Genomic DNA, 27,684 nt, shown 5'->3' on the forward strand with positions numbered 1-27,684 from the left:
AAATGAGACTTTGTGGCAGAAATTTCGGGAGTGATCTGAATCCTCCCTGGATTTAAGGTAGCAAAGAATAGGGAAATACACATGGGTGGTCAAATGATCCATAAACTGAATTTGGCAGAAACAAGAATTTGGAGCCAAAAGTGACTTTGAGAACAATGCAATGAAAGAGGGCATTGCCTTGACAAAGGATGCAGGATGGAGGTTTCAGCCCATTTTTAGATCTCTGTGATCTGGATTGGGGCAGATTAACATTACTGGCCATTTTGTAAATTCTTCAAAGATTCCCCTACTGAGAATATTTAACTGTAATTCCCGAGATGTGGGTGATGCTTCTTATCAGATTGGCTGGTTTTAACTACAACTCTCAGGACTGAGCTTCCCGAAGTTGGTCTTGGGGTACTTCGGTGGAGCAATGAGCTTTCAGATTGGCTCCAGGTCAGCTCCACCTCTGAAAGCCTATGGTTGTTCTGGCGAAACACTCCTGGATCTGTCCCACCATCTGCAGTTGGTCACCCGTCCTCTGCTCTGTGGCCTTAGGCCCGTCTGTCCACACACAGCCTCTCTTCACAGCCCTTACTCCTGAGGACACATGTCGCTCTGAATGACCTGCCACTTATGATTCTATCGGAGTCTATCCAACCGGCTTGAGGGGAGGGGACATCCCCTGCCCCATGCTGTGTAGAATGCAACATTCCCACAACTTTTTGCAGAGAAAGTCTGTCCTTTTCTCTTCAGCCTCAACTTCTGCTAGAAGTGAAGTCTTAAAGGCCACAAAACCAGCTTTTTCTCATCATCTTTGTAGGTTCCTGAAAAAGTGGGCCAGCCCTGTAATGTGGGAAGAACTTAGCGTCTATTGACTTATTTATGGTTTTTGGAGGCTTAGCCCAAATTTAAAAAGAGAGAATCTCATTTTAAGCTCCTTTTACACATACACTATCCCACTGAAACCTTTAGGTATGTTAGTTCCATTTTACAGATGAGGAGACAGGTTTAGTGAGGTTATATGACTTCTTCAAGGTCCTACAGACAGTAAGTGACAAAGATAGAGTCTGAACCCAGATTTTTCTGACTCCAAACTTCACACTCTTTCCACTTTAAAACTGTTAACTGATGACCAGACTGACCTCAATTCTTGCTATTAACACTCTGAATTGGGCATGAGGAGCTTTGATCAGGTGTTGGTGGCTCTGACTGATCGTTGTGTTCTTAACCCACTCACCTCTGTGTCTATGCTTTCTGTTACGTAAGCTGTGGAACATAATAGTAATATATAAATAGATATATTTTTACTGTTTCCTTATAGAACTGTGTCGGTGACAATATTTGGGGGTGGGTGGGTAGGGAAAGAATTGACAGAACTAAAATTTACTGAACATCCTTTACTATGTTCCAGTCACTCTGATCAGTTCCTCATGTACACTGTTCAGTCAGGATTGACTAAAAACATTCATCAATGGGTAAGCAGAGTCAGCCACCAACCAGGACGCTGGCGGTTAACAGTCAGTAGGCTGTGCCCATGAGGTCAGCCCAAGTGTGGGCCTTGCGGACTCAGGCTTCGCAGCCCACACAGGTCACACAGCCAGTGAGGGGGCCCGGCCTGCCCCCCGAGCGGCCCCACAACAAGGTCCATGCTCTTTCCAGCTACTACAGCGAATACTTCAGAAGAAAGTCGCCACACAGTAGAACTATTATTATTCTCAGATGTAAGTACTCTGATGTTATTTAGAAAAAGGTAAACAAGGCCCATAAGTTTCATTTTTACGGTTCCTCTTTCAAATGAACACTGTTTTGCTCCTTTGTCTTATCTGTCTGTCTCTTTCTCATGCCTCCTGTGGACCAAAAGTAGTTCAGTTATGAGCCTCAAAATCATATGCTCAGACTCCTTTTTCCTCTCCTCGTGATAGTACCCCCTAATCAAGATGCATTTGAAGTACTGAGAGTAACACTGAAGAAGAAAGAAAGGAGGAGGGGGAGAAGGGGTGGGGGGCGGGTGACAAGAGGTTGTGGGGGGAACAGGTCAGAAAGAGAGAGGGAGAGAGAAGGAAAGAAAGAAGAAGACAGAGAGAAGGCAGGATGAAAGAATGAAAGGGAGAAAGAAAGAAAGAAAGAGAAAAAGGAAGAAAAAGAAAGAAGAGATGGAGACAAAAAGAAACAGAAGGCATTCAGGCAGAGGCTCATTAGAGCTCATATCTACATATTCAATCAGAGAGGCTCACAGCCACCGGAAAGTTTGCAAATTTAGATGTCATTTTAACGGCTTTGAACATCAAAGTGCCCCAGAGTCCCTGCCATTCGCCCAAACACCAGGACTGCAGTAATCATGACGCTGGAGGGGTGGTAAGGGTGGAAGGTCGGGCCTCACTGGGTACTTGTGGAAAAACCAAGGACAAACAGGAAGAATTAAACCAGGAAATGACTCATAAACCATACAAGGGGGTGCTCCCCTCCTTTTTCTTATCCCCCTCACAGAAAAACGTGTTTCCATTCGCTTTGTTTTTAGGATTTTTTCCCTCAACAACAACACAGTCTCTACGGACTCCTTCCTGGGAGGGAGATTCAGTTTTTCCAGTCACTTCTCTGCCATCTTCTCTCACTGATTTCTCGTAAGCCATTGTGATACTGAACACTTGTGCTCTGGATCTGCTATTGAAGAAACAGGGTTAGTCAGATTTGTGAGTGCACTATTTAGAAAACCCACAGCAGCAGATGCAAATTTTATGGATGGCAAAACTCACCTTAGGAAGTCTTCAAAGAGCTCCTCAGGAGGTCTTTCTTGTTCAGCTCTTGGCTCCAGAGCCTGCTCAGAAAAGGGAACTTCAGGAACATGGGGTTGAAATTGGTCTTCAGGTAGAATAACAGGTATGTTTCAGTTTTCCCGTGGGAGAGGGGAGGGGAGCACTGGTAGGTTTAACAACCTCCTCTCCAATAAAAACAACAAACAACCTCCCCCCCACCCCACAACACCCTAATTTGCAGCACTTGCCTGAGTCTGTGGCGGCATTTGCATAGAGATCGGCACTATTATTAAATATTTCCACCTTATGAGAGCAATAGATGTAAATCATCTCAGGGGCATAGAACGTCACGTGTAGTCAAATAATTAGGAAGTGATGTATTTTGAGTACTTATTACCTTTTTAAAAATTAGCGTATTTACATGTAAGCTTATACAATTCAGTTTTTTATAATGGCTGCGTTTAACAACAGGTTAGCAAAATTCCTCAAATGTTAACAGTTGACTTGTGTGAACCTGTATGAGCAGCTTGTGGCTTGTGGGCCCTGGGACTCTGAGAGGAGAGGAGAGAGGATGAGCGAGACTGCAGGAAGGGCACATGCTGGAACCGATGGAGGATGTCACCACTGGGAACGTCTCTCTATATGACTGGCCCAGGGACTTCAAAGGTAGTGATTTGAAGGATTCCATTTTAATTTGTTTTTTATTCTGTGTCATGCACTCTGGCCCTTCCCTTCAAGTTTTTTTTTTTTTTTTTTTTTTTTTAAGATTTTATTTATTTATTTATTTGACACAGAGAGAGAGAGAGACAGACAGTGCACAACTGCACAAGCTGGGAGGTGGGGTGGAGAGACAGAGGAAGAAGCAGGCTCCCTGCTCAGCAGGCTCAGTCCCAGAACCCTGGGATTATGAGATCATGAACTTAGGGGAAGCCAGACGCTTAACCGACTGAGCCACCCAGGTGCCCCTCCCTCAAATCTTTAAGTGTTTTTAAAAAGGATTAAAGAAGACCATGTAGGTGACACGAACTTTATCGAATACTTCATGAGGCAGACCGTTTCCATTCAGAGCACTGCAAAATGGGGCGGGAGGAAGGACAGTTTTCTAGGACAAAGAATGAAGAAAAGAAAGCAGACACAGAGCCCATGGGTGGCCTGGGGGATGGGGCTTGGCTGACTGGACATACCGTGTTTCTGGTCAAGCAGAGCATTTACGGGGTGTGAACATTGTCTGTTTCAGCTTGCTGTCATGGCACTGTAGGCAGGGTGGCCCACCTTGGGCCTAGAAAGTAATTTCAACAAGTGAAGGAGTGATAGACACACAGACTTGTGTTTGGTGGTACTTTGAGGGTCAGGGGTCACACTGGTGACAAAGTAGCCTGAAGCCTCAATTTCTTCATCTGTAAAGTGGAAATAACAATAGTGTCTAAACCATAGAGCAGTTGTGAGTATTAAATGAGATAATTTGTATACAATATGAGCCTGATGCCTGGCACATAAGCGGTTCCCATCCCTCCTCCTCTGACCACTCCTCGTCAGATTCCTTTATTATGTCTTCCTCTTCCAGAGGCAACCGTCTGCTTTACATTTCCTCTGTTCACTCTGTATTAACTCTTCATGGGACCACATTTGGTCTCATGCCTTTAAAAATTACCCACGTGTTAGTGGTTTCCAGGTATAAGTTGTCTACACCCACTGGCATTTTTAGACTGCTGACTTCTTCAGCTCCAAGTTTAGGATATATGAAGCAAAAACAGAACCTAGAAAACTCAGCACTGAGCCTTTCCTTGGATCCTGAGTTCCCTGGCCTGTTTGTCTTCTTCTCTCCACCTTCAGCATCTTCTTATGTTCGTTTTATATATAATGTCTAGGGTTTTACATTGCTCTCAGTGAGAAGAATAGAAAACCATATCAACTTTATCTTGGTGGGTGTGTTTATTGAGTTTTTTTTTTAATTTAAAAATTTTTAAATGTGGTAAAGACACAATATGAAATGTACCCTTTTCACCACTTTTAAGTATACAATTCAGTAGTGTTAACTATATTCATATTGTTGTGTAACAGATCTCCAGAACTTTTTCATCTTGCAAAATTGAAAATATACCCATCGAACAACTTCCCGTTTTTCCCTTGATGGGGAATTCAAAGCACACAACAGTGTTTAAAAAGGCAGCATATTTAAAAAAGGAAAATTGAGCCCTCAAGCACTTAAAATAATAGGTTGGCATCATATTCTAGAAAGTAAAATATTTATGCTTAAAATTATTAAAAACATAAAAACAAAAAACAAGATTTTACAAAATTTAGTTTCCAGAAATAAGGCATATAATTGCTGTAATTAAAAACTCAGTAGATATTTAGGCTCAGAAAGGAAGGAAATTCTGTCACATGCTACCACATGGAGGAGCTTTGAGGATATTTTGCTGAGTAAAGTAAACCAGTCACAAGAGAATAAATATTGTATGATTCCACTTACAAGAAGTATCTGAGATCATTGAAATCAAGGAAACAGAAAGTAGAATGGTGGTTTCCAAGGGTAACTTGTTACATAGCCATAGGTAATTAACACAGGTATCATAAATATCTTACTAGTTTAAGGCCTTGAACATATAAATCTATCCTTGATAATCTTGACCTAGTACCTTAATCTTCTCGACTCAGATCTTTATTTTTACCACCTTCATCTACATGCACAAACTAGACCTTGCCAATTATCTAGAATGTTCCGCCTGTCTGAAATACTGAATTATTGTATCCTACTGCTTGACCACAAATTTTTATCCTTCCATGTCTTGCATCATTTCTCAATAGAAATTATAAACCTTGTCAATATTTCCAGTTCAGGAGCTCCTGGGTGGCTCAGTGGGTTGAAGCCTCTGCCTTTGGCTCAGGTCATGATCCCAGGGTCCTGGGATCGGGCCCTGAGTCGGGCTCTCTGCTCGGCGATGAGACTGTTTCCCTTCCTCTCTCTGCTTGCCTCTCTGCCTACTTGTGATCTCTGCTTGTCAAATAAATAAATAAAATCTTAAAAAAAAATTTCCAGTTCAATAACCCACTCACTTCTCCCAGTTTATTTGTCTCCTTCCTAGCCTCAATTTGTTTTCCCAGCAGCATTGGCTTATTGTTTCTCTGTATGCTGAACATTGGTACCACCCGGGAACTCTTCCTGCATTCCATGTGGAAGTGGTAGGGCTGTTGGTTCTTGTGGCTTAACCCTCCATCATAGGTGTGGGCCCCTGACCCAGGCCATCCAAGCAATCCTTGTTGGGGGTTGATATGTACACTGTAAGAGAAAGGGTCAGGGTCAGCCTATGGGGTCATGAGCTCTAAAGAATATGTAAAAACAGAGCTGCTGGAAACTTGGAGAGATTTGGGAATGAATAAAGCCAAGCAGAGGCAAGCAGAGCTGAGAGGAAAAGAGAGATAATTTTTCTAGTGATATTATTTGAACTATGGATCCTGCTGGACCTGAAGCCAATTTTATCTCTTGGATGTTTCCACCCATATGAGTCAGTAAATCCTCTCCCACTTATTTTCCCTTAAATTACTTTATAATTACCCCCCCCACCCCCAAGTTCAGCTTTATTTTGCAGTACAGAGATGATCTGGAGACATTTTGAGACAGACATCATTGAGGTAGAGGGTCTGTCAAGTCAAAAACTGCATTGTAGCTGGGTCTATTTTGTATGCCACACATGGGATACAAAAGAAGCTTCTACATTTACCTAACATTTTTGTTTTGTACACCCAAAAGCATCGTGACTAACATATTTACATAGCCCGGAGCTCTGTTTCAGGTATGAACACATTTGGTTGCAAACCACCAGAAAACACAAGAACAAGAAACCTGAGGCAAGTCAGTTCAGAGCTGGTAACAACAGCACTGAACACAGTCAGGAACGCATGTTCTTTCTCCCTTTCTGCTCCGACGTCCTTACTGTGTGACTTTATCCACCTACTTGCAGCCTCAAGGTCACCAAGTGGCTGCTGCTTCTCCAAGCATCGTGACTGTGCTGTAAACACTAGAAAAGAGAAAGAGAAGGGCATTTTTTGTAGACTTAGGCTTATGTCTCATCGGTGCATGGCTTCCCCTAGCTGCAGGGTTGCTGGGGAAGTAAGTGTTTACCTTTTACCATCTCACTATTAGAGGCAGGCAAAGGAAAGACGAGTTGGAAATAGACAAACCCAAGCTGATTGTTTTCAGGATCGTACCACTACACGTGACCTCTTTCCTTGCCCTGTAAGCCACCAGCCATCTGTGAGTTCTGCAAGTCATTCTGTATCTGAGTGCTGAAGTTTAGTGAATAAAAATCACATAATTGCAGAGAAAAAAACCTCTACAAATTAACAGCATTTAAAATCATGTAAGTATTCACAGCTTTTTTTAAAAAAAGATTTTATTTATTTATTTTGAGAGAGAGAGATCGTGCATGCACAAGCAGGGGTGAGGCAGAGGCAGAGGAAGAAGCAGATTCCCCACTGAGCAGAGAGCCTGATGTGGGACTTCAACCTGGGATCATGACCTGAGCTGAAGGCAGACTCCCAACTGACTGAGCCACCGAGGTGTCCCAGAGCTGTTTGATGGTTCTTTTTCATTTTGGTTTTATTAGATTTCCTTCCTATTCCCTTTAATTATTATTACAAATCTTTAACTGAAATATCTTCCTTATGTCCCATTCTCATATTCCCTTCACCATCAACAGATTGCAGTCTCTCGCTTGCTGAGAAAATAGAGGCCATAAAAATATGAAGTCCCTCAATTTTCTGTAACCAATCCTTTCCTCCTTCCTTTATTCCTTTTGGCTTTAAAACCAGAATCTGTGGTTGTGGTTTTAACCTTGCCCACATCCATTATGCTACAGTATATTTCTTTTATTCTTGATTCTCAACTCTCGATATCATTTGGTAGTGGGCCCACCATAAATATTTGTTGGATGGTATTGAATCCTCTTTGCAGGACTTTGATGTGTCAATTACCCTCTACTGGATCTTCCACTTCTCCTTTTCTTAGCTTCTTTTAGTCTATAAATAAGCTCGAGCTTTTTTCTTCCAAAGGAATAAGACTTTCCTTCTCATGTACCTGCATTTACCCCTTAGCTACCATCTAATTTCTTTCTCTACTGAACCAAGATTCTCAAAATAGTAATATCTCCAATTTCAGTCTCTACTTCCATATTTTCCAGATATTTCTCAACCCCTTGCTCAGTAGCTTCGACCCACCATGTCAAGGAAACTGGCCTTGCTGAGGTCCCTGATGACTTCCTAACTGCCACACTTACATATTACTTAAGTTTTCTGCAGAATTCATTTACATGCCTCTTATTTCCTGTGTCTCTCCCTTTGTTTTGGTTTTTTTTTTCCTAGCTCTCTGTTAATTCCTTTCTTGTTCTTCTGTTGGTATTCTCTCCCACCATGGTATTACTCAGGGCTCTGTAGGTGACCATCTTCTCTTCCCACTATAGACACACTTTTTATGTGACCGTATCAATACCGTGGCTTCAGCTGTCGCCCAAATGCAAATGGTTCCCAAATCTTTCTCTCCAGAAAATGATATTTGAGCAAAACCAGAAAGAGGTGAGAAAGTAAGCCATGTAAATATCTGGAAGAATATCATTCCAAAGAGTGGAAATAGCCAAGGGTCAAGGCCTGAGGTAGGAAGGTTTGGCATGTTTCAAGAATGGCCAGAAAGCCAGTGTGGCTGCAGCTGTGAGTGAGGGGAAAATTTAGTAGGAATTGAGGTCAGAGACATAGTGGAAGATAAGAGAATCAAGCCACATCAGGCCTGTTGGGCCATTTTAATGACCCTAACGTCTACTGTGAGTAAACTGAAAAGCTATTGGAGAGGTTTGAGCTGAGGAGAGATACATTCTGACTGAAGTTTTAGAAGGATCACTCTGTTGACAGTAGATTGAAAAGAGCAAGATAGGAAGAAGGCCTACCTGGTTGGGAGGCTATTGCAGTAATTTAACTGAGAGATGATGGTGATCTGGATCGGGGAAGTCACAGTGAAGGAGCTGTTATGGATCTATTTAAAAGAGAGAACCAATAGCATATGATGACAAATGGGATGGGGGTTTGAGAAATAAGGACTCACAGATTTTTGTCCTTAGAAACTAGAAGAATGGAGTTGCAGTTTACTGAGCTGGGGAGTACTGTGGGAAAAGCTGGTTGGAGGAAAGATTAGGAGATTGGGTTTGTACCAATTAAACATGAGATGGTGGTTAGAAGACATTCAAGTGTAGAAGTCTTGAGACAGCTGGATAAAGGATGGAGTTTAGTTGTCAAAGGGACTGGAGATGTGCATCTGTCAGTCATTATCCTGTGGGTAGATGTTAAACTTATGAGGATAGATGAGATCATCAACAGAATGAGAATAAATAGAAAATATTAGTGTTCTAAGAGCTGAACCTTGGCATAATCTAATGTTAACAGGCAGAGAAGGTGAGCATGAACAGTGAGAGAGACAGAGGAGTGGCAGGAGATGGAAAGAAAATCAGAAGAGTGCGGTGGCCTGGAAAATGACTGAAGAAATGTTTCAAGAAGGAGGAAGGAATTGACCAAATCAAATAATACTGATAGCTCATGTAATTGGAGGACTGAGTATTTCAATGGGTCAAGAGAGTGGGAGAAGAAAAGTAGGAATTTTTCTGTGAATGGAAGGAGCAATAGAGCAGTAGCTAGGGAGAGAAGTAGGATCAAGAGAATCTTGTTTTGTTTATTAGATGGGAGAAATAATATGTCTGGAATCTGATTGTCATCTGATGGGAAAGATCTAGTGGAGAGGGAATTCGTTAAAATTTAAAAGGGGATTTAAAAGGGGAGATTTAAAGGGGGAGAACTGATAGAACAATGTCCTTGAGCAGGCAAAAAGAGTTGGTTCTAGTGCATAAGTAGAGGAACTGTCCCTCACTTGACACAGTTAATTAAATTCATCCATATTAACAGGAAGATGAAGAAAGATACAGAAAGGAAGAGAAGACAGAGTAGGATACAAATGAAGGTGGGTGGCTGGTTGTTATAACGGAAGCATGTGGAAATACTCTTCAGATACCTTCTGTTTTATCAGTAAGGAAACTGAGAATAAAGACAGTTAAGTATTGAAAGGTGGTGCCCCTTATGACTTCTCTGCCCTCACCTCGTAGTTGTTTAAGAGAGTGAGAGAATGAATGACAGAAATAAAGTATAATTACTTGGTAGCATTGAAGTCAGGAATCATAAATTTAAGTGAGACTAATCATAGCATGGTTGTATACTCTTTCTCCAGATAGTTGTACAAATTCAGGCATGAACAAGCCCAAGTTGGAATTAAGCAGTATTGAATTTTTATTTATTTATTTATTTATTTATTTATTTGCCAGGTGATACGACTCAAAATGGAACAAGGGACTTGAGGGTGTGTGAGAGGGAGTGATGACAATGACTTACTGTGGTTATTAAACTGGGTAAGGAGGAAAGTGATGTCATGAGGGGCAGGAGGGACCGTGAAAGGTAGTTGGATCAATGGACTATTGGCTGGGGCATGGCAGTGATGGGATTATTGGAGCTGGGGAAAAGAAGGAGTGAAATAGAAAGATAGAAGGTGAGATTAGAAAGAGTAGGATGCTTGAAAGTAAGATTGCAGAAAGATTGTAGCTTTTGGTACTAGGTATGACTACAGAAGATGGCTAATCAGCAGAATCTAGAGAAACAAATCAGGTTATGGGACAGGAATCACAAGAGGAGGCAAACCAAGGAGCAGTAAGGAAGAGCCAGAAAGACAGAGGAGAAGACCAGGATGGAACAACTGAAAGGCTAATCAAGTAAAAGGAGTGGAAGACAAGGTCATTGGAGGACAGGAGGTCAGGGATCTGATAAACAAGGTTAATGGAAGGACCGTGTGCATGGATAGAAGTTCAAAAGGAGTAGTGTTGAAGAGTGTACAAGGTAGCCAGCTGGGAGTTAAACTCAAGGAGTTGGAGGACAGTGACCTGAGGAATGCATGTGACTCTAACAGGAAGACTGGTGGTGTTACAGTCTTGTAACATGAGATTCAAAACTAAAATTGTTCATTGTATGGTCATGCATGATCTCCTGCTTAGCAAACTTTTTACTTAAGTTTTCTGCAGAATTTGTCATCATTTCCACTTCCTTGAACCTCTTTTATCTTGAACTGTTGTGATTCTAGATCTGCTGGTTCTCTTACCTCTCTGTCAACTCCCTTTGTTGTTTTCTCTTGGATTTTCCTTCTCATGGGTAACTTCTCAGTTACCCAGGGCTCCCTACAAGTTCTTTTCTCTTCTCACTGTGCATGTACTCCCTGGGTGATCTCACCAATCTCATGGCTTCAGCTGCCACCCAAATGCATGTGGTTTCCAGATCTGTAGCTCCAGCCCCAAATGGGCTCTCCTGCTCTAGTCTTCTATTTCTTTTTTTTTTTTTAAGATTTTATTTATTTATTTGTCAGAGAGAGGGAGAGTGAGAGAGTGAGCACAGTCAGGCAGAGGCAGAGGGAGAAGCAGGCTCCCTGCTGAGCAAGGAGCCTGATGTGGGACTCGATCCCAGGATGCTGGGATCATGACCTGAGCCAAAGGCAGCTGCTTAACCAACTGAGCCACCCAGGCGTCCCTCTAGTCTTCTATTTCTGATGTTCAGTGAAGAGAATTTAGATGTCCTTCAGGTGGCTTAAATTCATTCAAGACCATGTTAATTATCTTCTCCCAACTTCCTCCTCCTCATTTTTGAATTTCAGCCAATCATTGATATATTTGACTCGTCATAGTCATATGTCTCTTCCTCATTTCCCATATGTAGTCAAGTCACTGATTTCTGTGAATTCCATTTCCAAGCTCTGAGTCTTATATCTAAATGTCAACACTGATTAAGTCTGACACTTTGCTTCCTTCAAACCTATATCTGTGCGGCAAAAAGTTGGTGAAGAAAAACAGAAAGGTGTTGCCCAACTTCATAGAGGTCTAGGATATGTAGTTTATTAGATGTTCTCTTTCTATAGCACAGGAAGACCCAAAGAAGGAGGATGGGATGGGTATTGAATGCCAACCCACTGCCTTGACAAGTCATCCTGAGATTCAGGACAGGGAATAATCTAGGTTGAGAACTGGTGTGTGTGTGTATGTGTGTGTATGTGTGTGTGTGTGCATGTGTATCCATACCAGATAAGAAGTTTTGGTTGCAGATTATTATTTGAAAAATTTTTTTAAAAGTCACTAACTCAGAGAAGCCTTCCTTGATCCCTTTGTCTGGGTAGGCTTCTCCTCGTTTTCTATAATTGTTCCTTCATCAGTTTACCAAAAGTTTAGAGTATCTATTTCTTCTCACACACGATTTTTTAAAAAGATTTTATTTATTTATTTGACAGAGAGAGCCACGGTGAGAGAGGGAACACAAACAGGGAGAGTGGGAGAGGAAGAAACAGGCTTCCCACTGAGTAGGGAGCCCATGATGCGGGGCTCAATCCCAAGGCCCTAGGATCTTGACCTGATCTGAGGGCAGATGCTTAATGACTGAGCCACTCAGGCACTCCTCGTCTCACACACTATTTTGAGTGCTAAGAATACAGTGAAGAAAAAGGACAAAATCCATACCATTACTGAACTTAGACTCTAGTTGGAGAGCTAGGCAAGAAACCTGTATAGAAATAAATAATGTATTTTCCAATAGTGATCTGTGCTATGAGAAAACAAAGGGTACAGGACAGAATGAATGTGGGTGGGGAGGCTGGGAGAAATTTTAGGTAGGAAAATCAGAGAAATCCTCTTTGATATGATTGGTGAGAAGAAGCTGGCCACACAAGGATCTGGGGAGAGAGACGTGCACTGAGAATGGCAAGTATAAAGCCCTGAGGTCATAAAGCCCCGCAGGTTCAACGTTGCCTGTACCTCTGAAGGACTCATATAGCACTTACCACAGAGTCATTTTGTATTTATTTGTGTTTACCCACCCAGATCTGTTGCATATTTGTATAGTGTCCGTTATCCCCATGATTCCTGAGGACTGTGGCCCTGTCTATCCTTTTAAATGTTAATACCTAGTACCTAGCACTCAGGGAGCAGTTAAATGTTTACCAAATTAATGAATAGCTAAATGACAACTGCTTAATAAATGCAATTATTCATAGTATTAACTGTTGAAGAGGTGCATTTTGTTTTCTAAATATAAGCCTGTAACACTGACTATATCTCTTCAAACTGCACGTTCTGCCCTCTGTCATAAGCAGGCTCCTGTCCCTTCCTTTCTTGAAAATCTCTATTGTAAGAAGTTAAAAACTTAAGTTACCTTCCCCTTTGTCTTAAATTGCTGTGAACTCACTCTATGACTTGGATTGTTATCAGATCCCAAGAGGGGCTTTTGTAGGGAGTTTCTCCTTTGAGTCACTAGAAGTATTAATGATATATAGTCCATGGAAATGAGTAAAAGGAGAGAGAAAAGCAGAGTTTAAGGTGATTATGGGACATCCAGGAAGTGTCCAGTCAGCAGAATCACACAAAACAAATCTATTTATGAGAAAAGAATCATAAGAGAAGCCAAGCCAAGGAAAGGGAAGAAGGACCAGAAAGAGAGGGGAGAGGGCTAGGCTGGCACAATGTACTGAGAACTAAAAAGTGGGAAACTTTTGGAGTGGAGAGGACTCTGTAATGTCAAATGCCCCAGAAGGCACCAGCATATTGATGCTTTTAAGAAGGAAGCTTCAGAAGAGTGGTACGACTAGGTATGAAGAAGTGAAAACTGGGGACATAAGTCATTCCTTTTAGTGGTCTGGCAGAGGTCAATGACAATGGCCTCTTCCTTCTTTCCCACAGAAAGTGTCTTCAGGCAACATCTGGGAAGAGGAGAATCAGGAGTTCAGACTTCCCCTGTCTCAGGTTGAGAAGTCATTTCTCAGCTCATTGTCATCACAGTGAAATTCAGCATGAAAGGTCTGCCCTGAGACTCTGGAGCAGGGTTGCCTTCTCTCGGCTCTGCCTCCATCAGTGGCAATCTTCCTCCTAGAAACATATACATTGGACCCAGATGGGGGCTCAGTGGTTCTTGACTAAAAGCTTTGGAGAAATGTTCTAAAGCCGCACAGGATCCAACTATTGGTTTGGGGGCAGATGGGAGTGAGGAAGGGAGTTCAAGCCTTTTGCCTGACTTACTAATCTGCTTCTTGGACCAGTATGGAGTGGTGCAAAGCTTCATGGCTTAATCTAGAGGTTGGAAGCTTAAATCTTTATAGATATCAGGCATATCAAATAAATCAGTGAGGTGGGCGGGCCAGGCCAGGGATGAAGTGTAGAGTGTGAGCCCCATTTAGTATAAGACAAATGTCCCTTAGTACCAGATATTGCTGCCCTGTAGAAATGTGCTCCCAGTATGGTCAGGGATCTGGAAACCATTTTTTTTTAAGATTTTATTTATTTATTTGACAGAGATCATAGGTAGACAGAGAGTCAGGCAGAGAGAGAGGGGGAAGCAGGCTCCCCGCTGAGCAGAGAGCCCGACGCGGGGCTTGATCCCAGGACCCCGAGATCATGACCTGAGCCGAAGGCAGAGAGTTTAACCCACTGAGCCACCCAGGCGCCCTGGAAACCATTTTTAAAGAAGAGTGAGAAGTGAGTATCTCGAGGTAAATTGTCTCAATTTTTCATGTTACTCTATAAAAAACTAAGGTGAAGATGACTGGGAGATATAGGCCTCCAGTTATGGAATGAATAAGTCATGGGAATGAAAGGCACAGCATAGGAAGATAGTCAATGGTGTTGTAATAGCGTTGTCTGTGACAGATGGCGGCTACACTTGTAGTGAGCACAGGGTAATAACAACAACAAAATTAAAGCACTGTGGGGCCAAATATCTGTAGATAGGATCTTCATCTTCAGCTGCCAGTTTGTGATTTCTGGTTTAGGACTTAAGAAAGTATGCCAACAGAATACTTTCCTCATTCCTCACTTCATTACTGACTCCCCACCCCCACAACACCTCCATCATCGATCCCAAACCCCTTTTCTCAGCCATTCACTGACTCTGATTGTTTTCTCCTCCACCCTTATGTGCTGACTCTGAGGGAGGCAGCAGGTGGGCAGCAGCCTGTGGATAGGAATGGGGAAGAGCTGGGGAAGCTTCACCTCCAGCTTGGTCTCTCGAGTCTACAAGCATGCCATTGATGTTCTATTAAAGTACCTGAAGATCAACACATTACCTCACCAGGAATATCAGTCTCCTCTCAAACACCACACCGTGTAGTCTACGTGTGCAAAAGAATGTTTCTGCCAGTAGGTAGACTGGAGTCACCGAGGGAGTTCAGAAAGGCTGCACCTGAGTCCCAGCCTAGAATAATTAGATCAATAACTTTGGATGTCAGATCCTACATTGGTGGGTTTACAAGCTCCTCTTGTGGTTTGGATGAGCAGTCAAGGGCTGAGAACCATTGTATAGGCGATTACTGAAAATATAGAAAGGGTGAAGGGGTTTGGATTAGCAAAGGCCCAAAGAGAAATTGTGTGGACTTGTGGTGTGTCCATTGGTCATTGGCTTTCTCCTATGGATGTCGTAAGTTGCACTGGGAACTCAGGATGGGGCAGGGGCAATCCTTTGGATTGGATGCTGGCTTAGCAAAATGGAAAGCAAAGGAAGAGAGCACAGAGTGTTAATAATGACTTTACTGATGTGTGGACAGGCAGTGAAAGCTATTCAGATAGGGACTAAGGGTCTGGATGACTTCAAATGAGTGAAGGAGGGAGGAAACACCAGGGAGTATAGGGGGAATGTAAGGAAGAGGGGTAATTTCATATTTCAGATTCTAAAGGCCATTGTGATGAGACAGATTGGGGTTTGCCATCCTGGTGTGATTCCACTGAAGAGCTGTCTCTCCTTATACAAGGAATCCCCTCTTGTGTTCCCAGCATTCACATACACTGGTTGTATTCTAACAATCTTAATGTCACTCATTCTGTACCCTGGTCCTTCCTCCAGTCTTTAAATTCCCCATCTACCAAATTACTTCCGATCTATTGTTTGCTCCTTTATTCAACCCGTAGGTATTGAATGTCTACTTTGATAGACTAGGTACCATGTGAGGTTCTGGGGACACAGTCACTATTCTCTTGAAACTCAGAATGCAATATGTTAGATATATCAGACATAAAATTACATAAATGCTTATTAAATCACAATTTATGTAAGTGTTTGGAGAAACAGAGGGAGCTATGAAACCACAGTTCAGGAATAGTGAGGGTCAATTTGTCAGAGAAGGCTTCTCTGGAGAAATGATATAGAAGCTGAGTCCTGAAGGATGACCAGGAGCTGGCTGGCCTGTATGGGTGTGTGTGTGTGTGTGTGTGTGTGTGTGTGCGTGCGCGCGTGTGTGTAGAACCTATCACAGAGGGAACTGAATATACGAAGGCACAGAAGCAGAGTTTGCACTCTTCCAAGAGTGAAATGAAAACGTGGCTGGGGTGCTGTGGAAGGAGTGGAGATGTAAGTAGGGGTCTTGCAGGTCATGCCAAAGGTTTGGGACTGCCAGTGGTTGGACTGGGCTGCTTAAAAGGGGACAGGACTTCTCTTTCATGATTCTCCCAGAACAGCCAACCACAGTGTCCTTCCCTTAATCAAAGCAGTTTAATGGTGGTGCAGTTTCCTCCATTCTGCAAGGAAAACATTGAAGAACAAGCTTATTTTCTGGATAAGGCAAGGTTTTTGTTTTTGCTTTATAGGAATTTTGTAGGCATTGAATGTTTTCTTCCCTGGCTGCAAAATGCATTTTCTATGTCTTGGGAATAGGGCATCCAGGTCTTAATGTGTTTACCTTCCTAACAATAGATTACTTACAGTTGACTAACTCCTTTTGTTTCCCACAAGAAAGGGAAAAAAATGATTAATTGTATGGTGAGCATTGGGTGGTCTTCAGGCCTGTAAAGGAGGTTTCTCATTAACAATGGTTCCATTTGTTGATATGGGAAAGAGTAGTAGAAGAAGAGCCTTGGAGAGGGAAATCCAAAGGGTTATCTTTTCTTTTTTGGCATCCTAAATTTGATATATGTGTTAGACATCTAAGTGGAGATGCCAAGAAGTTAGTTAGTGATGTAAGCCAGCAGGACAGGCTAAAGATTTAAATTTGGGAACCATTAGCATATAAATCATATTAAGGCGATGGAAATGGTTGATATCATATAAGAACATGGGGATGGAGAAGTGAAAGGGGCCCAGGTTTGAAGCTTAAGTCCAGTCTTTACTGGTCCTGCAGAGGAGAAAGAAGTTCAGAAGGAAACTAAGAAGCAGCTGGTAAAGAAGGAGGAAAACGCGGGACAATGTGGTTTCACAGAAGCCAACAGAAGAGAGTGTGACACTGATAATAAATATAGAAGATGTTTAAAGGTTTAAGGAAATGTAAAAATTAAGAAGTCTATATTTTATTACCTGGTCTATGGTGAAATGTTAGCTTAGTTTTTCTTAAAACTTTTTTCTCACTCACTTCTTAGATATTCATGGATACATTTCTAGTTCCCATTTTAGTAGTGATCCTGTCCAGGGCTGTCCAGGCTCGGGGTGGGTTCTTGTAGATTTCCTGCTCTAGATAGATTAGCATCCCTTCCAGGACTTGATCTCCAATTCTCTGGCATCCTAGATGTTGAAAACATTTCTCTGCCTGCCCTGATTTCACAGATTATTCCTTCTTCCCCTCTGCCTTCAGAAGTCTTCCTTTTTGTTGATTGATCCCCTTGGTGTAGAAGGCACAATTTTACCCAAAGAGATTTCCTCTGAGCTTGACGCCATCTTGCAGGGAATGGCAGTAAACTTCTCTTTCCTTGATGCCTCCACGACTCTGTTCCTAGAAGTTCTTCCTTCTTCCTGATCAAATTTTCTCAGTCCTCTCCTATTCCACTGACTGATCATATAGTTGATGACCAGTATGTGAGATTAATTTAACTTTGATGAATTTTGTTTGGCTCATCTATTGTTCGCAGCCACTATTTTGGCCATTCCCTATTCAAGCTTGCTCACCCTTTCCCACTGAATCTTCAAAGTTGGTCTCCATCACATAGTTTCCATCACATGGGCTCTCCCCAACAGTCCTGGCCTGTTTAAAATTTTGCATTTAACTTTAAAAATGGATTTAAATTTTAAGAAGAATTTTATTCATTTAAAATCACAAAACAATACACTATTACTGTAGCTATTTAAATGATTCAGAAATATATAAAGGAAAGCATAGATACAATAGTTAGAATATCTCACAGAAGAGAGAGATAAAAGTTTTGATAAAGGTGATAGCAAAGGGGGTTCCCAAGACAATGGCTGTGCATCAGGCATAGAAAATAACCAGCTCAGGCTGGAGTAGGAGGTCAGATGCTCCAGTAGGGATGCCTCAGAAGAACATAAAGCTAATAAATTATTTAACAGATTTAACTAGGTGGAGAATTATATTGAGAATCGCTTTTACAGAGCTAACGGAGGGCATGGGAATATAGATGTTTCATGAAAACAGAGCAAAGAGGAAAATGAGACAATTAACTCCAAGAAAAACTAAAAACTGTGCAAGAGGAGAAATATAATCATAGTCACTTCTTGGCTCAGTAACCAACAATATTTTACATGGTCGTAATGATGAAAGCATTTGAATATGTATTTGGCCAAAACTGAGACGTCTTCATATTAGGAGGATGGAGTTTAGAATGAATGTAAACAGGTAAGAAGTCAATAGACAACAGATGGTGTGCGCATGTGAGAGGCGAGTATGAAACAAGACACTGTAGTTAGTTGTTATATACATTTTATTTTTTTAAAGATATTACTTATTTGAGAGAGAGCGTGCACAAGGGGGGCAAGGGGAGGGGGCAAGCAGACTCCTTACTGATCAGGGACCCCCATGAGGAGCTTGATCCCAGGATTCTGGGATCATGACCCAAGCTGAAGGCAGACACTTAACCAACTGAGCCACCAAGAAGCCCCCTTGTTATATGCATTTTAAAGCACTATTTGACTTTAAACAATTTGTGGATAAAACTGATAAAAATTAATCAAAAGCAAAAACAAATGTAGGACAATGACAGGTTCTAACATTGGAATGTTGTTTAAGAGATATTCTTTTTTTTTAAGAGTTTTTAAAATGTTGGGGGACCTGCATGGCTCAGTGAGTTAAATGACTGATTCTTGGTTTTGTCTCAAGTCATGATCTCTTGGATTCTGGGAATTGAGCCTTGCCTGGGCTCTGTGCTCAGCAAGTAGTCTGCTGGAAATTGTCTCCCCCTCCCTCGGCTCCTCCCCGGCTCACACACAATCTCTCTAAAATAAATAAATAAAAACTCTATAAAAAAAAAAAAGATTTAAGAAAAATTTTAAGTAATCTTCACACCCAACACGGGGCTTGAAGCCATAACCCTGAGATCAGGAGTCGCAGGCTCCACCTACTGAGCCAGCCGCAGGTCCCTTGAGAGATAGTCATAAGCAAAAAAAAAAAAAATCTAAAAAATATTTCCTTCTGGTTAAAAAAAAAAAAAGTTGTTCTTTAATAGGAAACCATTTGTGGTAGTTATCTTGGGGATTGTAGGGGATTTTTGCTTGTGGAATGTTTGAATTATTTACGATGAGGATGTATTTATTTTTGTGATTAGAAAAAGACACACCAAGGAAAGATGTATCAGAGTCACGTCAGCTAGATGGTGGGATAAGAGGGCCCCAGCCTTGCCCTCCCACAGGAATACCGATGGAACGGCCATTCATGGACAAATACACTTTTACTAGAGTTCCAGGGTCTCGTTGAGAGGTCCTAGGAGCCAGTGGAACCCAAAATTGGAGAACAGCCGCATTGCAAAGGGTGAGAACAGTCTCACTTTACGGACATCCGCCAGTCCCCAGGCTGGCATAGCCCAGTGCTTGGAGAGACTCCCTCAGTCTGCGGTTCCTCCCGCAGGAGACACAGAAAGTGAAGCGAGTGTGCCGGTTTCCCCAGCCTTTCCAAACGGGCCTGAGAGGTTTGCTTCTGTTCCCCAGAATGCTTAGGGAATTTGCATTTCTGCCTCATGGAGGGGCAGTTAAGAACAAGGAAAAGGGGATGGGGCTCATGGCGACTGACATGTGAATCTCCAAAACCAGCCCATGGGCCCTGCCCATCAGCTGGCCCACTGGTGGAGCCCAGCAGCTGGCCTGTGGCAGCCCTTGCAGATGTCACCCCATTGGGCACGCCCCACCCTACCATGCGTGGCTCTACAAACAGCACCCAGCTTGCAGTGGCCAGCATGGATGCCAGCAGCTTGTTGGCTCTGCAGGATTGGGAGAAAGCGCACGACCCCCCCGACTGCTCCTTCAGCAGGGAAGGAGAGTAATGGAGCTTGTACCCATTATCCTGGGATGCTGAGTACTACTCCGCGGAAGATGGACCGGTGACTCAGCCCTTAGCCTGGTTCTGCAGAGTAGGGAGAAAGGGTGTACAATATCAGTCCTGCATGAGGAGTAAGTCCCAGAGAGGCACTGTGCCTCGCTGAGCCTATAATTAACAATATCGTACTGTATACCTAAAAATTTGCTAATAGGATAGGTCTTATGTTAAGTGTTCTTATCATATAAAAAAACTAAAAATTAAAGAGATTAGAGGAAACTTCTTGTGGTGCCAGATATGTTTATTGTACCAGTTGTGGTCATGCTTTCACGAATGTATTCTTATCTCCAAACTCATCAGGTTGTGTGCATTAAGTATGGACAGCTTTTTGTGTGTCGATCCTACCTCAATAAAGTGTTGAAAAATAATTTTGTTTAAAGATCTCAAACTTGGGGTGCCTGGGTGTCTTAGTTGTCGGGCATCTGCCTTCGGCTCGGTTCATGATCCCAGGGTCCTGGGATCCAGCTCCCCATCAAGCTCCCCGCTCAGCGGGGAGCCTGCTTCTCCCTCTCCCACTGCCCATGCTTATGCTCCCTCTCTCGCTCTGTCTCTCTGTGTCAAATAAATAAATAAAATCTAAAAAAAAAAAAATTTCAAACTCACACAAAAAATTAGAAAATTCTTCCCTAGAGATGAAAGAATGAAATTTAAAAATCTGATCAGAGGAAAAAGGTAGGAAATGATGTGGAACCAGGACACGGAGGATGTATCCTTCCTCCTCTCTTGTGCTGGGGGTTTGCGAGAAGATTCTGTCAGTTCAGGAGGGATGCAGTTTCATAACAGAAACAACAACAGCAGAAGAGATGCTCGCACTCACCGAGCTCTTTCGTGTGCTAAGCCCCAACACAGGGGCTGCAGGTAGCTCATCTTTAATTCTCACAAAACTCCACCACACATTCATTTATTTATTAAAAAGCATCTTTTGAACATTTTCTATGTGCCAGAGGCTCTGGATACAGAGATAAAATCGTCATGGTCCCTTTCCTGGAGAGGGTACAGGAGAGTAGGAGAAATAGTCATTAAATAAAAATAAATATTTAATGGCATATGATAAATGACACATAAGGTGTGGCAGCATAACAGGGTTTAGGGTTAGGTCCAGTGGCCTGAAGGTCTTTCTTGGAGGGTAACATGTATATATTGAGACCTGGAGAGTAAGGAGGCAGGCAGAAAGGGTCTTGAGGCAGATGTGAGGAAACTCTCTCCTCTGATGGAGGGGCTGAAAGAGAATCAGAGAAGCCAAATCAGAGAGGGGCAGGGAGGGAGGCGTGATGGCTGAGGCTGCAGGTGGGCCAAGCCATCCAGAGCTACGGAGACTCAGTTTCTTTCTGAGTACCTGGGAAGCCTTGCAAGGCCAATTTTAAGCAGACAAGTGAAGGATCTGGTTTATATTTAAAATATTTCTCCAGCTGTCTTGTAGAGAATGGATCAGAGGGAGATAAGAGCAAAAATTGGGGAAATTTGTTCAGAGCTTACTGTCACATTCCATGTTGGAGATGATCATGGGTTAATACAGGGTGGTGGATAAGGTTTGGAGAGAACTGGGTCAGTCTACAGTACATATTTGGGCCTGGTGATGGAACAGCTGAAGTCAAGGCTAACTCTGGTTCCTGGTTTGAGTAACAGGCTGATCCCCATTTTTCAGTCTAGGAGACCAGAGCTCAAGAGGTTGCAGAACATGTCCCAGGAGGTATGTCTATAAATCACATGTGAGGACTTGGAAATAGGCCCAGCCAGTTCCAGAGACAACATACATAACAGATCCACTGTACTCCCTCCCAGTGAATCACAATCCAGCTTTCTAAAAGGGGAGGAGGAGTTGTCCTCTGAATTATAACTCTCTGTCAGACACAGCTCTGTCCGCTGCCAAAGAGAAAGTCAACGTCCAGGCTTGTTCACGGAAGCATGTTTTGGCCTGGAGCAGATTAGAACATGTTATTTGGATCACACGCTGGAAATGACGTTATTCCAAAGACGTTTGACGTACTTGAGCAGGTTCTAGTCCGAGGAACTGGAAGGGATAATCCTAAATATTCGAATTCTGTTGCCAGGCAGAAACCAAGCTGTGTTCTCCCCGATGGGATCAGGAGAAGCTGTGTCACTTTGAGTTTGAGAAGAAGCTGAGTTCCTTTTGAGACCTCTCAGCAACTTAAATGACATTGTTGAGGGCAGTTGTCCTGGAAGAAATAGGTTTACTCTAATGGAAAAAAGGAAAATGAAGTAGGTTAGTAGAGACCAGAGCCTCCCAGGCTACCTCTCATGGCTGTAGAGAAGGTCTGGAGAACACTAACTGGTGGATAAGGATATTGATAGCTAAGGCAAAGTTAAATTAAAATTTGAATTAAAAAAAATCTCATTAAATTCAGGTACGTTGAAAACCTACTTATGGGTGGAGATCCTGAAATACAAGATAACTTCTTGGATATGTTTTGGTGATGTCCTGAGGCTTTCTATACCCTGCTGGTATTCTTGCATTTATAGAATGACCCCTTTACTTGTACTTTGTCTGTAAACTTACAAGTCTGGGAGAGAGGTAAGATGTGAGAACAGGGGGCAATCATGGGCTTACCTCTTTGGACTGATGAACTGTGGAGTAAATGGTGGAGAAATCACTGCTTTTTACAAGTGTTGGGCTACTTGTTTGCTGCAAAAAATAACCACACACATTTGTCTCACACGGATGAAGAGATATTCATGCACAGACACATTCCGGAGGAAGACAATGTGATATAGAGCCATGATGTCGAAGTTCTTCAGGAGGAAAAGGCTAGAGACTGTGTGGCCAGAGGATCTGGAGACCAAACACCACGAGCTCTCCAACCTGAGAAGTTTACTGACACTTCCTGAGGCCAACACAGAAGCACAACAGCCCAGCAAACCAGTGGCTCAAGAGCCAGAAAGGCACAGAAGGGCGACATTGTTGGCAGGTGGTGTGAAGAAAAGGAAGGATTCTTTCCTGCCTCAGACTCTGTTCTCCTTCCTCCATTTTAAACTGATTCTATAGCTGAAGGGTACAAAAGTATTGGGTCTTTTGTCTTAGATCTTTGCTTGCTACAACTGGAGGTATTGCCTGCTCTAGTCTGTCCCTTGACTCGAATTGCCTTGTCCTCATGCCGTTGGGCTCTCCTCAAGCCCGGGGAATGGAAAAGTAGGAGGAACCCCCAGTCTGAAGAATGGTTCTGCTTGGAATACAAATACAGCCGTAACAGCAGAAGTGTCTGTGCTCACACGTTTCAACATTTGAAACTAATTAAGGAATATTTAGAGTATTTATTAAAACCTCTGGGACACTTCAAAGTATAATTATTGCTAAAGAAGAAGTTAGAAAATTTCCTGGAGATTCACATATTGGTTTGTTGAGGGCGATTCATCTTGTCTTCAGGATGACCTTGAAAGGAACGTTCGAGTAAGCGAGAGTCCCCTTCTTGTTAACCTGTCTTCAGGGGGCCTACCTTGCAAGTAACCGTGAGGGGTTGTGTGACATTTGACACTCACTTGGGGAATCTAAGATTTCTAGCTGGACCATTGCTCCCATGAGTTGGCAAATGCTGAGGTATTTTGGCTTACTTTCCGGAAGACGTATGGTATTATTCAGAAATGTTCACCTGCAGGTGCTTCATTTGGGTGGGGGGGTGGGAAATTGCTGATGTGTGGCAGCAGAGTTCTTGGTGGCTGACCAAGGCCATCTGTTACGTTGCAGCGGGGGGAGAGGGTTGAAGGCTGCTCATGCCTTTACCGTCTTCTACTGTTGCAAATCCTTGCCCCACTTCCCCTCTTGAGAGACTGCTTCTGAGTTCCCCTATTTCCACTGCATCCAGGGTGAGAAATCCCCTGCGACTGAATTGTCTGCTCTGGAAACTTTCAGACTTAAGTGAACTCTGATCTATTCAGCAAGTATTTACTGTGCATTGTGCTCAGGGAAGAGAGAGGAAGACGTAATTTTCACTTCAGGTAGCTTGTAATTAAGCTGAAAAGGGACAAGACTTACTGATGCATCAGCAGTTAGAGGACCATGTAAAGCAGGGTAAGAGCAAACACACCATGGGGCTTGAGCCCTGGGGGCTAGCTAGGTCCCACATGCAATGCCATAGCTCCTGCCACTCCTCTCCTCCACGGTGTGCTCCTGCCACATCCTCTCCTCCATGGTGTGCGTCATTGGATTAGTCAGATGATTGTGGTGACAAGTTTGTGAATAAAGGCTATAAAAATCATGGCAATGATGGAGTATAAAGCTGAAAAGACTCACCCTGTTTGGATGTGTGACATGAGCGTACACGGTATTCCCTGGAGAGACGGAGACATAATCTATGTTCCTTATGGTCTCTGCTGTTAACATAGGAAGGTGCAGTCAGTGTCCTACTCTCCTGGGACCTTTGCCTACACCAGGGCACTTTTTGGCTCTAAAGAGGCAGTTGTTCAAGGCAATGCCCTTCCCTAGGGTTCATTCATTTTTGACAGTCTTTGAAGTTCTGGGTTGAACCAGAACCTGCTAAGCCACGTGTTCTATTTCTGACCTTATCTCTTAGAGGAATGTGCTCTAGAGGTACCCTAAAGCTTCAGAGTCTACCTCTGGGTTTGCACTGGGCTAGGGAGCTCCTAGACCAAATAGCACTGCCTATACAAGGGCTAGAGAACCTCCTTGGCTCCTTCAATGGAGCCAGATTAGGTCACATACATAATATTGTTAAACTTCTCAGATTATATTGTAAGTGATTATACTCTAGAGGATTATACTCTAGAGGACTGTATTATATTATATTATATTATATTATATTATATTATATTATTTATATTATATTATATTATAGAAACTGGAGGCTCAGAAAGTTCAATTAACTTGGTACAAAGTCAAACAGGAAGTGATGGAACAGAAAGTGCTGCCTGCCTTCTGACTGTGAACCTCATGTTTGTCCTCCACACACAGTGTCATATATCTCTCAGCCAGGAAATGAGACTCACAGCCAATCTGAAGCCAGAACCTGTGTTCCTGTCTCTATATCATACTTTCTTTTCGGACTGCGTCTACTCAGTGTTCAAACCTTGGTTGAAAGAGTGATGGGTCAAGCAGTTAGTCTTTGGACCTTTGATGCTTTAACCTTGTCCCTGCCCTGGACTTGTTGGTTGATAATGGACAGGCCATGAACATTTCACTGGCACCTGGTTTCTCATCAGCAAGGCGGGGAATGACCCTAATCCCACTCCAAGAAACTGAGTGAGTGACTGGTTTGCATGCTTGTAAGGGGTCCTTTAGGTCCCAGAGGGGAGAGACACGCATAGTTACAGGTCATATCCTTTTGCACCATCTGGTCCGTCTCAATAATGACATTCCAACTCCCTCCTCTCTCATTATCCAGGCCTCTGACTAGCTCTTTTCCTCCTCCATTAGGCTCTCCCCATCTGTTCTATGATTGGGAGCTAAGATTCTGCAAGCTCACCAGGACTCTGGGTTTGTGGAGTAGAGAAATGAAAGATGCCTGAAAAATAAAATCAGGTAAATTGAAATTTGTGAGTGTAGTGAGAGAGGCTCCCACACCCTACCCCATGCCCACAGGTGTCTCTCTAGAGGACGTGGGGGAGGTGGGCTGCAGGGGAAGTGCAGCTAGACCTTGAAGCTTGGTTGGGCATTTTCTGGTAGGACCCACCCCCCTTGGGAACTTAGCAGGTGTTTGGTCACATCCCAGGGGTTGTCCCAGTGGACCAGCCTCCCTCCTTTTACCTGTCCTCCACAAACAATCTTTTTTCCTCCAAACAAATAACCCCACAGTGATGACTGTGCACATCAAAATAACCACAACCACAGTTATAATCCACTTGGTATCGGGCTGATTTTTGGTACTCAAAACAGCTGAAAAAGGAAAAAGGAAGTTGCATTTGAGACACAGGGAGTGTTTTCCTCAGAGCCTCTGCTGAGCCTCTTTTAGGCCCTCTTTTGGGGGCTGGCTAGGCTCTGGCTCTGGGTAGATTTTCTGAGAGTGGGAGTCCTTGTGGCAGACAGGACAGGAGCCTGGTAGAGCCAGAGTGGAGACCAGTTCTGACTCCCCAGGGACTTTGCTCCTGGGCTCTGAGTGAGCTGGAGGTGGGGTTGGGGGAGGGAGGGAGGAAGGAGAGGCCTCTGGAGGTAGTGAGAGGCACAGAGTGGCAGGAGTGTCTGTCCTCTCCCAGCAGTGTTTGGCTGCCTCCCACTGGGCCACTGTTTTGGGGAATCACCTTGGGCAGGAGGGACACACCACACCCCACAGCTGCTCAAAGCTCCCAGAGGCACCTGAGACAGACTGTTACCTTCGCAGAGTCTCTGAGTGGAGACAGAGAGGGATATGTTGCTGACAGGATTCTCAGCTATGCAGGTGAACTCCTGTTCACCAGAATTCCTGGAGTCCCAGGAGATAGTGAGGTTTGCTTCATTTACAGATGTGTTTCCTACAACCTGCCACCTTACAAAGGTGTCCTTTGAGTTCTCCACAAAGCAGGTCAGGTGGATCTCACAGGTCCCAGTCTCAGAAAGCCAAGTGTGACTGGCAGTTTGTATGTTCCTCAGCCGTCCTGCGGGGAGAGAGAAGACCCGAACTAAGAACAAATGGCTTGGTTCAGCCCTCTGTGAAAAATATCCTTCCCACCACAGAATGATTCTGCATTCCACCCGACACTCCATGTTATGGTCTGTGTTCTCTGTAAGTCAGTCGGCTTCTATTGCTTAATTGATGACACGAAGCTCTGGGGTGACCAAATGATGAAGGGCTTCCACACGAGACAGAGCAGCCAGAGGGAGAAATGGATAGAGACACACCAGGGCAGCCACCAACTAGTTAGATGATTTGGGCTGCTTGATTTACTTTCTGGGCCCGGTTTATTCCTGGTGTCCTTTCTAGCCTTGCACATAGCCTTGTGTAAAGACATTTGGGAATTCTCCTGAGGGTCGACTCTACTTTAGCCAGGGCAGGAGCCAGGAGACCAGACTCAAGCACCCTGTTTCCTCAACCATCACAATTCCCTTCCCTAGTTGGGATGGGAAATAAAAGCTTAACGTCCTTGAGGAACGGTATTTCTCACAAATCTGCAGGAATCCCGGACCTCATTGTATTGGGTGCTGGCTCCCACGATGGCAAAGAGACTCTGGTGTGGAACGCCAGCAAGTCACAAAGGGAAATGTTGAGGATTGAGAAACCAGGGAAAGGAGTGAAACTGAACGAGCGAGCAACTCTAGGGAGCAAGAAGTACATTCAGACACGTGAGAGAACATCTGCTGTGGAAATTTCTGAGAGCAGAGGCCAGAAAATATTGGCTATTAAGATGTCAGCAGCTGTGAATCAACGGGGAAATGGGAACGTACAGAAAAGGCCACTGACATGGACTTGGCCGGAGGGTAATGGTGACCCAGAGGAGAACTTAATGACCCCCCGCCCCCACCAGGTCTGGTAGGAAGAGATTGAAGGATGCTCCAAGCTTCGTTAATGGAGAAGGAGGTGGGACATATTTCGAGAGGAAGAAGATTTTGTGTAATGGCAAGTGTCAGATTTGGAGTTAGGAAGACCTAGGTTAGACTCATGGCTTTGTCGCTTACTGGTTACACGACCACAGATACATTTTTAATCTCTCCGAACCTCA

At 43.4% G+C, this 27,684-nt stretch overlaps 1 protein-coding gene and 2 long non-coding RNA genes across 6 annotated transcripts in view; 1 reads left to right on the plus strand and 2 right to left on the minus strand.

Annotated features, from left to right (window-relative positions):
• Positions 1-2,225: 2,225 nt before the first annotated feature.
• Positions 2,226-2,977, minus strand: LOC111139022. Its single transcript, XR_002640070.1, has 2 exons — positions 2,736-2,977; positions 2,226-2,643 (listed from the first exon to the last, which is right to left on the minus strand). It is a non-coding gene; the product is annotated as an uncharacterized LOC111139022 (long non-coding RNA).
• A 188-nt stretch (positions 2,978-3,165) lies between these two features.
• On the plus strand, positions 3,166-20,450 carry LOC111138864. Its single transcript, XR_002640061.1, has 2 exons — positions 3,166-3,401; positions 19,319-20,450. It is a non-coding gene; the product is annotated as an uncharacterized LOC111138864 (long non-coding RNA).
• A 783-nt stretch (positions 20,451-21,233) lies between these two features.
• Positions 21,234-27,684, minus strand: part of LOC111138862 (SLAM family member 6) — a 30,724-nt gene continuing 24,273 nt past the window's right edge. The window contains exons 3-9 of one of the 4 annotated variants that reach the window (XR_002640060.1): positions 26,362-26,622; positions 25,799-25,927; positions 25,518-25,556; positions 24,329-24,408; positions 22,652-22,726; positions 21,559-22,279; positions 21,236-21,301 (exon numbers count right to left, since the gene is read on the minus strand). Coding sequence is in view for 3 of the 4 variants with exons in the window: in XM_022490788.1 (XP_022346496.1) it covers positions 22,232-22,279; positions 22,652-22,726; positions 24,329-24,408; positions 25,518-25,556; positions 25,799-25,927; positions 26,362-26,622 (632 nt within the window). In the remaining variant the exon portion in view is untranslated. Of the gene's footprint in view, positions 22,280-22,651; positions 22,727-24,328; positions 24,409-25,517; positions 25,557-25,798; positions 25,928-26,361; positions 26,623-27,684 lie in introns of all 4 variants that reach the window. The other 3 variants (XM_022490788.1, XM_022490789.1, XM_022490790.1) reach the window with 3 other exon arrangements.

The sequence above is a fragment of the Enhydra lutris genome, unplaced genomic scaffold (genome assembly GCF_002288905.1).
Source record: "Enhydra lutris kenyoni isolate GAN:26980312 unplaced genomic scaffold, ASM228890v2 scaffoldscaffold94, whole genome shotgun sequence".
In the NCBI taxonomy this organism is placed as follows: domain Eukaryota; kingdom Metazoa; phylum Chordata; class Mammalia; order Carnivora; family Mustelidae; genus Enhydra; species Enhydra lutris.